The 13,001-nt window shown below is 40.9% G+C and overlaps 1 protein-coding gene across 1 annotated transcript; it reads left to right on the top strand.

The window, feature by feature from the left end:
* Positions 1–2,196: 2,196 nt before the first annotated feature.
* On the top strand, positions 2,197–9,853 carry STAP1 (signal transducing adaptor family member 1). Its single transcript, XM_074821276.1, has 8 exons — positions 2,197–2,334; positions 4,730–4,801; positions 5,473–5,586; positions 6,284–6,340; positions 7,283–7,440; positions 8,069–8,197; positions 8,842–8,911; positions 9,743–9,853. Exons 1-8 carry the CDS (start codon positions 2,197–2,199, stop codon positions 9,851–9,853), a joined length of 849 nt encoding a protein of 282 aa, XP_074677377.1.
* The last annotated feature ends 3,148 nt before the right edge of the window (positions 9,854–13,001 follow it).

The raw sequence follows: 13,001 nt of genomic DNA, 5'->3' as shown, positions 1-13,001 counted from the left end.
CCTCACCATCAGAGGGAACAGGCAGTAAAGTTGCTGGATTCAAAACATTACATCTTTTTAAAGTAATATTATCTGCATTCAAAATCGTTAATTCGTAGCGATGCACTCTTTGAGGGGACGGTGCTTATGTAGCATGTTGCTTAAGAATCAGTTCTACTTCGTGTGGGACACACACAGTTGTTGGGTCACCTGGGACTAACGGTCTGCTTTTTTCTGTGCTAGTCGCTGTTGCTGCTATTGCTCTAACACAGGAATTACTCCCTGCCGGTACAGGACCCAGTCGAATTGAGTAATAAGCCACAGGGCGGCAGTGTGGATGTAGTTTTTGAGTAAGGACTCCGGTGGTTACTCCTTTGTTCTCATGCACAAATAGTTCAAAGAACTTGGAGTAATCTGGCAATCCCAGTGCTGGAGAAGAAGCTAGAGCTCCTGTCATAGCTTGGAAAACCTTTTCTCTCTCTGGACCCCACCGTAGAGGCTCCACTTCCTCTGCCTAGGTAGCTTCTGTCAACGGCTTACTCAACTCCCCTAGCCCTGGTATCCCGGGTCTTCAGTACACTGCTGTGCCTAAAAATCCTCACAGTTGGTTACCGGTTGAGGTATTTCTACAATAGCCTGGACCTGTTCTGGGTCTACTAATCTTTGTCCTTCTTTTAGTATGAATCCTAAATATTTTACTTCCTGTTGATGCAGCTGAAAGAGATGTACAGTGACCTTTTTCTGCTAAGCAGTGTAGCCCATACAAATGTTTCTCATCAAGTACAAGGACCACTAATCACTGGCTCTATTGTGTAAGCCTGATACAATGCAGGCCTTGCTTTACCATTGAAAGAAGCTAAGAGATTGGTATGAGGCGAACATCCCACCCCAGACAGGGCCAGGGGTGCCGAAGAAGCATGAAGTCAGCAAAAATCATGAAGTCAGCCTAGTATTTCTTAACAGCAAGCAGTGGACTAAGTGCTGGCTTGTCATCATCAGCCTTGCCAAGCAAAGGTGCAGGTACCCATGTTCATTAGCTTTTCTGCAACATTCAACAATAAAGTCAAATTCTGACATTTAACCATAATCAATAGAGAACATGTACAAAGATCTGCAATTCAGTCAAAATCTGAAAACTTGTACCCGTCCCCAGCCATTTTTAGAGATGATATGGAGAATTTACTTTCATACGTAGGGCTGAACCCCTCTTCTGCTAGAGTTGGTCGGCAGCTATCTGTCTATCACAGATCACCTTACCGACCAATTACATACTCATCCTACACCTACGCACAGCTGAGAAACAGAAAAGACCAGGAAGATGTTCAATAAAAAACAAGCCTTTTTTTTTTTTTTTTAAATAACGTTTGCTTTGCATTTTGTAGCAACCAACATCTAAACACCAAGTCTTGCCATCCCTATTCTTTCTGACCACTAAGGGAAAGGCCAGAAACTAAGCTAAACATCATGATACTGTGAAACTGGTGGAAATTTCACCCCTTGTTTCATCAGGGCCAACATTTCATTCCTGAACTACCATCTCCCTTCATAATTTCTCTAAAGGCTTTGGTATATTAATTAGCTCTTTCACAACAAAAGTCTTCCTACAGGCACGTTGCAAAGTTGATTTATCCTTGCCAGTTATAAACAACCGTAGGTAGATTTATTTCCCAATATTACTGTTAATGTCCTGTAATCCCCCTAGCCATTTGCTGAAGAAAGTTCAACTCTGACAGTCTCAAAATTAATCTATGCTCCCAATGAAAACTTTAAATTTGATTTCAGAGGCAGCTGAGAGCAGTCTCCCCAGTGGCAGCAGCCCATGAAAAGTCCAGTGCTGTAAGCCATCAAAAGCAGGCTTTTCCACCATGACCTCCATGACACCCATCACAGGAATGATGCACTTTTGTACCAACATGCTCATCATTTGAATGCCTTCCCTCGAGAAAACCCAAGGAGTACACTCTAAAGGAAAATTTTAATCCATTCAGTTTGGTTCCTCCCATGATCGTCCACCAAGCAGAGTTGTCGGTGTGTACTGACCTAAAAGCAAATACAGAGACTTCCTCTTTGAGGTGCTGCTTTTTCCCCCCCCTCTCACCGGGGTGAGTTCTCTGGCTGAGGCTGATACAGAGCAGACTGAGAGCAACGGGAGTGAAGGGGAAAAAAAAGAGCACAGCAACAGAGGATATCCAGATATCCTGCTGAGATATCTAAAGAATGCTGAGAGGCATTAGGGAGCAGCCTGAGGAAACTCCTCAGCCAGCCCCCCGGCAAATCTTCCAGGAGAGGCAGAGGATCAGTGGTCTACCTTTGTACTTGCAAGGTTACCTGTCTGTCCGGCACTCAAGCTGCCAGGTAAGGTACGCAGTCCCGGGAAGTGTTGAAGTATTTCTTCAACAATGTATTGCTGGGAGCTACAGGTCTGTGGGGGGAGATGTTTCTCAGCACTGGCTGACACAAATGGTTGCGCTGAAATAATGATATCTGGTTATTTCTGTTCCTATTATAGGGGGGAGGGTGTGTATATAAAATAAATTAGGTAAGGTAACCATCAATATCTCCAGGATCCATTATAATTTACTATTACATACTGAAATGTGAATTGAGTTTGACTGATTTCATAGCTACCACCACGGTGAAAAGCTAATGCAACATTTTTAATACCAAGAGCAAAGTCTGATGTGGTTATATTGCTCTGATGCATCCTCTATTTGCTGGAGAACAGTGTCCATACTTAAGTCTTCAGTGACACGCCACCTGAAGTATATATGAGATTCTCTACATCTTTTGTTTTTTTCTTCTTGTTAGTAAGGGCTGATGATTTAACATATGTGGGCTAACTAGGAAAATGAGTGGGTTTTTTGACCCAATATAACTATTTAAGACACAAATCTGTAAATGCCTACATGCTTGTGTATGTTACAATAGCATGTATGTTCAGAGCATGTCCCTAATCAAGCTGACTGCCCTTTTTTAGAACTTCATAATGACAACACCTGTACTTACAATTACAAAGTCATTTTTACCCTACCTACACTCACATCTCTGTAGATGCAGAAGCAGAGACAGAGTTGAGAAAATGAGAGTCACACAGTGCTAAAGGTAGATATAATCAAAAGACCAAAATATCATGGTGGTTCATAAACACAGGAACAACCAAGTACCACACAAAACAGGAACTCAAACAAAAAGCGGGCTGATAATCTCATTCTTTCTGCAATTAATTCTTCTGCAACACTAGAAATTATTCAATGCATTGCTTTGTTGTATTTAGCAGGAGAACACCTGCAAGTTTAACAAAGCTCCCTCTTACATTCCTTTATTTATATCCGCTTATGTAAAACCTTATTTTTCTCCTGAACAATTCCTCCTCCTGAAACTCAGTAACTACCATACTTGAATTAAAAAAACTAATGGGGCAGAGCAATAACACGCAGCCGATCTGAAGAGACTTACGTGGACCGACGAGGTGTATTATCACTTTTGAGAGACCAGATGCCCAAGAGAAAAACATATTCATGGCTCTGAAACAATAACAAGCACTCCTAGGCAACTACTGTTACTACATTTTCATAAGGCGCAGTTCAAAAATTTCCCATGACATGCAGCCCCACACCACAGCAAGCATTCACAGCCTTCAGTAACTGGCCAGGGACAGATGGTTTAATGAGGATATTTACCTTAACAGAACACTGAAGTGCTCAGATGTTGGGGTCCAGAGGCTCGATGCTGGTAACGCTAGTAATTTGAGAGAAACCACCAGAAAGACTAGTTAGGAGCTAGCAGGGTAAAGAGCAAGGATCACCTGCAGGATACTCTAGGGAATGTTGCTCACCCTGATTCGTATGACCTATCAGACTTCACAAGTTATTTCTTTTCACAATCTTTGCAACCATGTTTTAAACCCCTCCTCAAAAAAAAAGCTAAACAAACCCAAAACCCAAGCAACAAACACAAAACAGGTAACTAAAATGAAAACTAGAACAGAGTTTCTGTTTTACAGAAGTTGCCTTCCTAATTCAGCGTCCCATAACAGCGATAGGTATCAGGGGCACATGGAAATAGAAAAACCTTTCCGGTCACTCTGGCATGACTGCATTAGGAAAGAGTTAGAAGAGTCAGACAATCGTATTTACCTTGGCATGGTGTTGATTTATGAACAGTACTACACATAATTTAAAGACAAGGCATGTAAAATACCGCTTCAGATGCAAGAAGCCCAGTTAATAGGTCAGACTATCATCAAGCTCCATGATCTCCCTATAGCAAGTAAACTGTCAGAATCAAAATTCAATGCAGAGAGACACTTCAAGAGACTAGTGTTCAGAAGACTGGAGTCTTTACATGTGTTCATGTCACACTATTTTCCACTTTTAGCAAGATTTTAAAGTGGCATTCAAAATGTATTTCTCTTCCATTACATACCCCCTTTAAACTGTTAGACAAATTGTTGACAGATGTTTAAAAAATTTAAATTAGTTAAAAGTGAGGTTTTCTAGTTCCATGCCGAATTAGGATACTAGAAAACAAAGCCTAGAGCATGTATATCCTTTTGCCTGTAGAGTTATTTACTGAACTTTTTTTTGCTTACACTGCCTACAAAATACATACTTGCTTTTTAACGATCTTTAAAACACTGAAAGCTAACATATGACGACACAGTTTTTTCTTAGCAGTTCTTTCACTTTCAGCATTTTGTGGGAACTAAAAAGATCATCTTCACAAACTGACACTTCCTCATTTCCAACAGGAATTTAGAGCATATTGGACAGAACTCAGAGGAACTACACTCTTCTTTTATGATGATAAGAAAGCCCCAACCGTGAGTAACCTGCTACCTTTGTAACTACCCATCTGATTAAGTGCATCAGTTATTTTCATCAAGTAATCCTTATGTACTCCAGGCACCTCTTGGCACCCTTTCCTCATCACCATAGTCCAAAAAAATAGTACTGAACATTGTAACAGAAAGGCTGATATCAAAAAAAGCCAGAGTGAAACAAACAATAGCATAATAGTTTGCCTCTTCAGAACAAAAAAGGAGTATTTTTTTGGCACCTGAGCTACAAACGTATCCACATTGCTCCATAATTTTACTGAGTGCTTTTTCTTCAGCTGTGCATAAGTGTAAAATTATTGTGATGTGTAACATGACCCTCCTTTATGCAGCTGAGGAAGAAGTGCTTGGTATTATTACACTGTACTCCAGCTGAGGGTTTAGTTGGGGTCACAAAGAAAATATTCAGGGAGGTCTCGTGGATTTAATCTGTTTGTGATTATGAAGATTAAGATGAGAAGAATCCAGAAGTGAGAAGAGCTTCTGTAAACAAAAGCAAAGGACTGAACTTTGGCACGTCTGCCAGTTAAACTTAACCCAAATTCTAGCATAAAAAAGTTTCAATCTATTTTCTTTTAAACAAATTCCTTCGGAGAGCAGCTAGATTTTTGGTGAAAATTACAACTTGCTGTATTTTTCTTTTCCTCCCTCCTTAGTACTCACAGAAATTAGATATATCAGCTTTGACATCAGCAACCAGTGTTCATCCAGATGAAAATAACTCTGCACAGTTCATCCTGATGCTGCCAAATGGGGAACTTGAACTGAAGGTAAAAAGAGGAAAGCTGTGATTTGTAAGCCACTTGGTACTTTACTCCATCTCCCACAGATATCCAGAGCACCATTTTGGTATGGGAGTCAAGCTGCCTTCTTGACGCCAAAGTGTACAACCTGCAGCCAGGCAGCACCAAAAGGCAGTCGGGGGGGAGGCAGGGCATAGGAACCCAACAACAGGGAAACTCCACCTCAAGGCATCACAAGTTTTTCTCAGGAGGATCTGGGAATATGAAACAAGCAAAGACTTGAACAAGAAAATATACAAGAGAAACCAGGAAGTATCACACTGACTGGCCCACATCACCTATAAAACCAAGAAGGGGATGAAATATCTGACCACCCCACCATTCAGAAGCCATACAGACTGTAGTGCTCAGGGCCTATCTAGAAGGTTTTATACTTGAGACTCACCTATCCCTTAGCATGGCCTTCTCCTTGGATCCACATAATCTTCTCCTTTTACTCCAACAGAGCATATAATTTTTTTACCTTTCTGCCTCTGTCTTCTCCCTCTAATTGAACATGTAGTACTGGGGAAGTGCAGGGTTTCGGGCTGTGATGGAGCTTGGCAGGGAGCTCATTTCCAGACATGGAAAAGGGTGAGAGTTATTTGAGGCTTCCTCATGAAATATCATACATTTTTTGTTATTGCTGTAGTTGTTCTTACACCGTCATTTTCTCTTCTCTCAGGCCAATGACTCTGAATGTGGGAAAGAATGGAAAGGTTTTATTCTCACTGTAACAAAGGTATGGAAGAGTTTTATATCTCACTTCATGTCAGAAGTGTCTGTAAGGGTGTTTTATCTTCATGCATGCCAGAAGTTGGCTTCCACAGGCACAAAGTCTGGCTTCTGATGAGTTCTCACACACTAAGCTGTTCAGGGGTTTTGTTGGGGTTTTTTTGGTTGTTGCTTTTTGTTTTGTTTTGTTTTCCTGAGGAGAGCAAAAACCAGGCTGATTTAAGCCCAGCTCATGTGCAATACACACTCTGCCATGGTACCTAGTAAGACGCAGTTCCCAATCCACTGTTCGCTGTCCAGGAAGGAAAATACTTCTAGCACAAGTTCATCCCCTGCAGCTGTGAAAAAGGGAGCCTGCTCTGAGAGAGACAACTCTCTAAGTCTTTATCATGGGATAAAGACATAACCAAACAAGTGGTCAAACTGCACATCCCAGAGAATTCCTCAGCCCTGTGTTTTATTTTAGTATTCTTCTTAGTTAAATGCACTTTGAAAATAACAAGACCCTCTTTGATACTGACCAGTGGAAAAATGAAGGAAGTTTGTTCACAAATGACTTTACACTGGCCTAACTGAATCATATAAAAAGCTGAGAATGGCTAAAATAGGTTAAATTTCATTTATGCAGCCTTTTGCAGTATAGCAACTGCAAAATATTGTTGTGGATTCTTACATCATTCCCAATTCTGTCAATGCACCTTTCTTCTAAATCAGGACACAGATATCCTTATTTCACTATTGTAACAAAAACAAGTGTGCAGCATTTTATTCAAAGCAAAGTCATATCCAAACCTTCTAGATTATCACAGCTGCTTAAACCAAGCAGGTAAGAAAGATTTCTGCACAGCAGCTGTGCTCAGAGATTAGCCATGATGTGTACGCAGAAACAATTGCTCACAATGTTTGTCCACTCTTTCATTTTCTTTTCAATTATGCTGTTCATTTTCAGCTGTCAGTTCCACCAGATGAGTCATTACTACCTGGGCAACTTAGAAGAATGCATGAAGTGCTAGAGAAGGAAAAGAAAAGGATTATGTGTAACAAGTGTCCCAGTGCATCCTTGAACAGAAACAGCCCTCCCAGCAGTACACTGACCACTCTGCCAACGTAAGCTCTGACTGAACTATACGAACCCCAAGACTAAAGAGTCTTCCCTTCTTTCAAAGTATTATTTACACACAGAGGTTCCAAATTCAGCTGTTGTACAAGGGTTGTATAATATTCAGTGAACAAAATCTACCTTAAGGCCTTTACAGAATTTCCTAAGGGACAGATTACTCCTGCAGCTTTCCTACAGTGCTTTTTGTTTTGAAAAGGCTGAGTGCAGCGTATCGCTATGCCTGAAAAACTTTTCAGAAAGCCACATGTTGGGCTGCTGTATCTGCCTTTCTGAGAAAATGCTGATTACCGTTGAGAAATTCAAGGCAAGTCCAGGTTTCTCTTCTCACATTCTTTCCAAGGGTCCAGAAAGCATCATACCTGTATGAAAGCTTCACTTTCTCTCTGAGAAGGCCAAAGCACTGCTTTCCCGATTTATGTTCCTATAGTAGCATTCATCAGCAAGAGTCCTCCAGGTGTCATGCCTCTTGGCAGCTATGGCTACTTGCCCTGGATAAGCCAAGCATTGTGAAGAGGTGTTAGCCTGGCAGCCTGCATCTCTTCACACAGCTCAAAATGATGTGGCCTTGCCAGTGTAACTCCCATTCGTGCTGTTTCTCTCCTCCCTTCTATGCAGGTGCTTCTATGCCGTGTCTCGGCAAGAAGCGATAGAGATGTTAGAAAAGAACCCTTCATGTGGGAATTTGATCCTGCGTCCTGGCAGCGACAGCAAGAACTACGCAATCACTATCCGACACGAGCTGGAGTAGGTTGATTCCACCATGTCATCCCATTCTTAACTAGTACACACTGTATTAAAAGCTGAATTCTTAATTCCCAGAGTTGACATGTGAAACATATGCCTTACCTTCAGGCTATTTTGAGAGGGCAAATGAGGTAGCAGGGGCGGGCCTGAGACTGATTTCTTTGTTCTTTCCTCCTCCAAAGCCAATTAGATTAAACAAAGAAGCAATAAAGATCAGCCAGCAAAAGCCCATTTCCCTGGGTAAATGGGCTTCCCCTGTTTGCCATGAAACACTACTCAGTTTAAGAAATCATCATGCAGAATGACAGTGGAACAAGCCATACCCCTTTGTAAAATGAATGAAAAACAAGTATTTTCAAACAGTAACTTAGTCTAAAAACACACCACATTTCAACTGGATTGCCACGTTTTAGCTTTTGCAGAGCTTCAGAACAAGAGGCATCTGAGACACCAGAAGTGACTTTTGCAATACCCAGTGCTTCTAAACTAAAAACAGGGAAAAACAAACCCTGCCACACACCTTCAATAAACTCTGGGGATATTATAAAGCACAGCAATTGCTCCTGAAAAGGAGTTTATAATGACAACAATACATCAAAAAGTATTTCATTTCAGGCAGCATATCAACTTTCATTTTCTTTCAGTGCCCCATGCTTAAAGCACTACAAAGTGATATCCAAAGGAACAAGTTATGTTATCAAATTGGAAAAACAGGTGAGCAATTCTCTTGTTGAAGATTCTTAAGCAGGTGTAAGAAATATGACTTTGCAGAAAACTAGAAAAGCTCTAGTAAATTCCTAACTATAATTTGTAAGTCAAAGTAGAGCATGTGGAGAGTTCACCTTTCTTGTTAGTCCAACTAACCTAATTTCAAAGAACAAGTAGGGAAAAAAACCACACATCAGCATCTTCTCTCTAACAAAAATAAAATCAAACCGCTCACAAAAAACCCAAGATTGCTTCATTTTTATTTTTTTTTTATTTTCAACTCAGGCTTCAGTACTAAGTCTGAAAACTAGCTCTCATTGCAGCTAGAGGAAGTTAAAAATGCCCTCCATCTAACTTGGAGAAATAAAATTAACTCAGTTTAAGTTTGAGCAAGACTGTATGGACCCTGTTGTTTTGTTTAAAACAGTTTTCTTCCACTTTTCTTAAACCATGTTTAACTCATGGCTTGAGAAACATCCTATTGGTTTGAAAAAGCATCTGCTGTTAAACCGTCTGCTGAAAGAGCACCAGCAGCCATTGAAAAGCACAACAGTGCAGAGAGTGAACTCTTGGTTTGTTTACTCATTTGATGGAAGGGAAGGACTTACATGTTCAAGGGTCAAAACACAACCATAGATTGCAGAGGGCTGTACTAGACCTCACAGCATCCAAATGCTGGATGGAAATCTAGTATCAGTTGTTTGACAAACATTGCTAGGGATCCCAGCCTGCCAGCATGTTTTTGAAAATGTATTCTCAACACATGTAGCATGTTTTATTTGGTGGTTTTTTTGTTTGGTTGGTTGGTTTTTTGTTGTTGTTGTTTTGGTGAAATAGGTGACACTCCCAAGCCTTCAGGATGTTGTCAGTTACTTTGTGACCCAAACCCGAGGGAACCTGAAGCCGTTTGTTATAGAGACGCGCGCTGCAGAGGACCCAGTGTTCTGAAAGCTTGTTAGTTGCTTAAGGCACACACAGGAACAGTCCTGCTAAAAGAAAGAGGCACGAGAAGCAGCACAGGAACTCCATACTGTTGAAGGTAAACAGAAGGCATTCCCCAAGCTACTCATTCTCAATCAACAGAACAGCTATTGGCCCTAAACCAAGAATGTGATGCAGCTTTTCCCAGAGAAACTTCTGAGATATGGGGAGGGCAAATAACCCCAATTCCTGTGGAAAAAGAAGACAAGAGTGGGAAAGAGAATATTGTATTGAAATTAGGTAGACAGTGGTTGTGTGCTCAGTGCTGTCACTGGCTACCAGTGCAATAAACTCTTCATGTTAAAAACCCCATTTCTTGTCTACTCACTTGTAACAATATCAGGGATATTTATGACATCCCACAGACACAGCAGGGATACCTCACCTCTGCTGAACCTTTAAGCACTGCCAGAGGTCCAATACAGACAAAAAAGCAGAAAATACAAGTCTGGGTAGCTTAAACTGGGGGTCCCTGGTGCTCTGCAAGGTCACGCAACCCTTACAGGACCTGGAACATCCCGAGTAAGGCGGCTGGTGCATTTCCCATGTTATGCAACTGAGGGAGGGAATAAATTCAAGTAAACTGAGGCATCTCCTGCCCAGATGAACATTCCCATCCCTTCTACGTGCCAGCAGGCGTCTTCATCACTCTGCCATGAGCTAATGCAGGAAACTAAACAAAAACAAGTTAGTGTCCCAGTTGATTAAGCTCTCCGAACTACCTTCTCCATGGGCCGAAACGAGCCCCAGTGAGTGCACAAGGAAGACAAGACTGCACAGCTGGTAAGGAGGGAAGGCAGCAGGGCACTGAGAGCCCTGCTGATCAAACTGAACAGCTGTGGAATCCCACTGAACCTTAGACACAGCATCCATCTTCTTGGAAACTGGGGATCCAGCCTTCAAAACAAGCAACTTCAGCCATCAGCAGTAAGATCCAAGTTTAGTATTTTTAGCCTCTAAGTCCTGCCAGGCAGCTGGACCGAATAAAGTGCTTACAGGATGGGTACCCACTGCTGAGCTACACTCCTTCATAGTTAGTGGAAATGACTAGCTCCAGAGCCTAGCTTTTTTCTTTAGAAGAACCCAACCAAATAAACCACATCTCTTCTTGGACAGTGGTGGGGGAGCATTCACAGAGCTCAGCTGAAGACAGCTATGATCTAGGTACCAAAGCAGCTCGAGCCTTCACTACACGCACAGGGAGGGCTCTAGGTAGAGTTGCTCTTATTCCCAGACCAAGATCGATTGTCATGTTCCTTTGATATCAGCTGGGAATCACAAATAAATTATTACTTCTTTCAAGGATTACGGAAGTCAGTCAAGGCTTGGAAAGATTATTTTAAAAGAATGCCCATATATTTTTAAATAATAAATTATGTGTGACTACATGTAGGCACACCCACTATATTTATAAAAGTACAACATAACATGAGACTTTAGCATTTTCTTTTCATGAAAATACTTATGATCATTTTGTGAAGATGGTGCTGCTCAGTATGCATCAGGTTAGAGTTGCAGCTTTTCCTCAATATGAAAACTGAAACTTGTGTGTCACTGTGAGAAGTGGGAACTTAATACTTTACTGTATCTCACTTTTGCCATACAAAATGATTCACTTACTAGCAAGACAGTTCTGCTGGTGTTATCAATGCTGTAACTCACAACACCTTTAAGCTTGAGCCTCAGTAAGCTTTCTGCAGCCTGCATAAACACCCATGCTAAGCTACTTCATCAACCACACAAAAGATACCAAAAGACACGTTTACTAAAATAAACTCTCAAAAGCTATCTGGTCAAAACTTACCAAACTTTGGACAAAGGTTTAGATTGCTGCACTGTGCTGCAGCAGAGTATGCTTTCTTTAATTGCAAACCAGGAGATAATTAACAGGATGGATAAACCTTTCAAGCTAATAATTTCAGCCAAATGCAACTGGTTTAAGTTCCTTTCTTAAAACAACTGGCTTACAGCCACATTGTTTCAAAGACACAAGGAAAAATTAAGGATTTTATCTAAAGCCTTTACTTATGTTTGATACAAGTCAGACAGATATCCAAAACTCTCTGCCTGGCTCAAACCACAGTATTTCAGGATGTGAGATGCTGTGATCAGGAGATAGGGTTTCTGCATTCACACAGGCACAGCTGGTACCAAAGTTGTTCTTGTTCTTTCTATGTAGTCATTATTCCTGAGTAGCACTTTAAAAAAAAAACACAAAAACAAGCATTCACATATTCACCATACATACGAAAAGGGGGGGTTAAACACTGAAAATGTGTACTTTTTACTCCTTGTATAGGTAAAGTCCAAAATCCATGACATCTGCCAAAACAGTCTTGCTAACAGTAGCATGATCTTCATGCAGAATCCTCACTACTCTTAGCATTAAAAAAACATGGAGATTAACCACAGAGAACAGTTGAGCTGAGTGCTGAATGCCTGCAACTATTAAGAATGTGAGAAATTAAGGGAAAACTAGTGAAAATATGAGCAAACTCTGTAAGAAAGCATTTCAGTGAGAAAGATCTTTAATACTAATATAAAAAACTTCATCTCTGCAAGTCAAGTGCTCTTTCAAAGAATAAAATTTTGAAGGAAAGCTATTAAAAGTGTTCTAGTGGAAAGACAGTTCTCCATTGCTGCAGGAAGATAGCTAGCTCTAGCTGCTCCATGGGAATAGAGCATCAAACAGTCCTAGACACACACAAGCTTTCATTACAACGAAAAAAAACAAAGAAAAAAAAAAAGTAATTCTCAGATTCCAGGTAGTGCTATGAGCCTCTGTACTGCTAGCACTGGTAGTGACAACACTGGAGATCTTGAAGACCAGCACTCTGAAATTCACTTGCCCAGTGTGACTGAGCCCTTTTAGTGTGATTATGCTGAGCACCTGCTGAGACTTTTGATAAAAAGCAGTAACAGATTGAGAAAGGGGCTGTATCAAACACAAATTCACACTGAATCAGCTCACTCCACTCTGAACAACCTTCAATATAAATACAGTCACTCTCCATATGAGCAATTCAGAAAGTTTTAAAACAATTTTAATGAGCCACTTGACATGCACAGTTCTTCCAGATAAAACCCTCTTTAGATTACTTGTAAGATTTTTACC

Source organism: Strix aluco, chromosome 4 (assembly GCF_031877795.1).
Source record: "Strix aluco isolate bStrAlu1 chromosome 4, bStrAlu1.hap1, whole genome shotgun sequence".
Lineage (NCBI taxonomy): Eukaryota > Metazoa > Chordata > Aves > Strigiformes > Strigidae > Strix > Strix aluco.
Note: the sequence above shows the minus strand (reverse complement) of the source record. Positions and strands in the feature narration are given on the sequence as shown.

What these genes read in the sequence shown, in the direction of transcription:
- STAP1 (XM_074821276.1), top strand. Translation starts at nt 2,197, where the DNA reads ATGCTGAGAGGCATTAGGGAGCAGCCTGAGGAAACTCCTCAGCCAGCC. An exon ending in TTATTCTCACTGTAACAAAG is followed by an intron (nt 6,341 to 7,282) that starts GTATGGAAGAGT and finishes GTTCATTTTCAG; the next exon opens with CTGTCAGTTCCACCAGATGA. An exon ending in ACTATCCGACACGAGCTGGA is followed by an intron (nt 8,198 to 8,841) that starts GTAGGTTGATTC and finishes ATTTTCTTTCAG; the next exon opens with TGCCCCATGCTTAAAGCACT.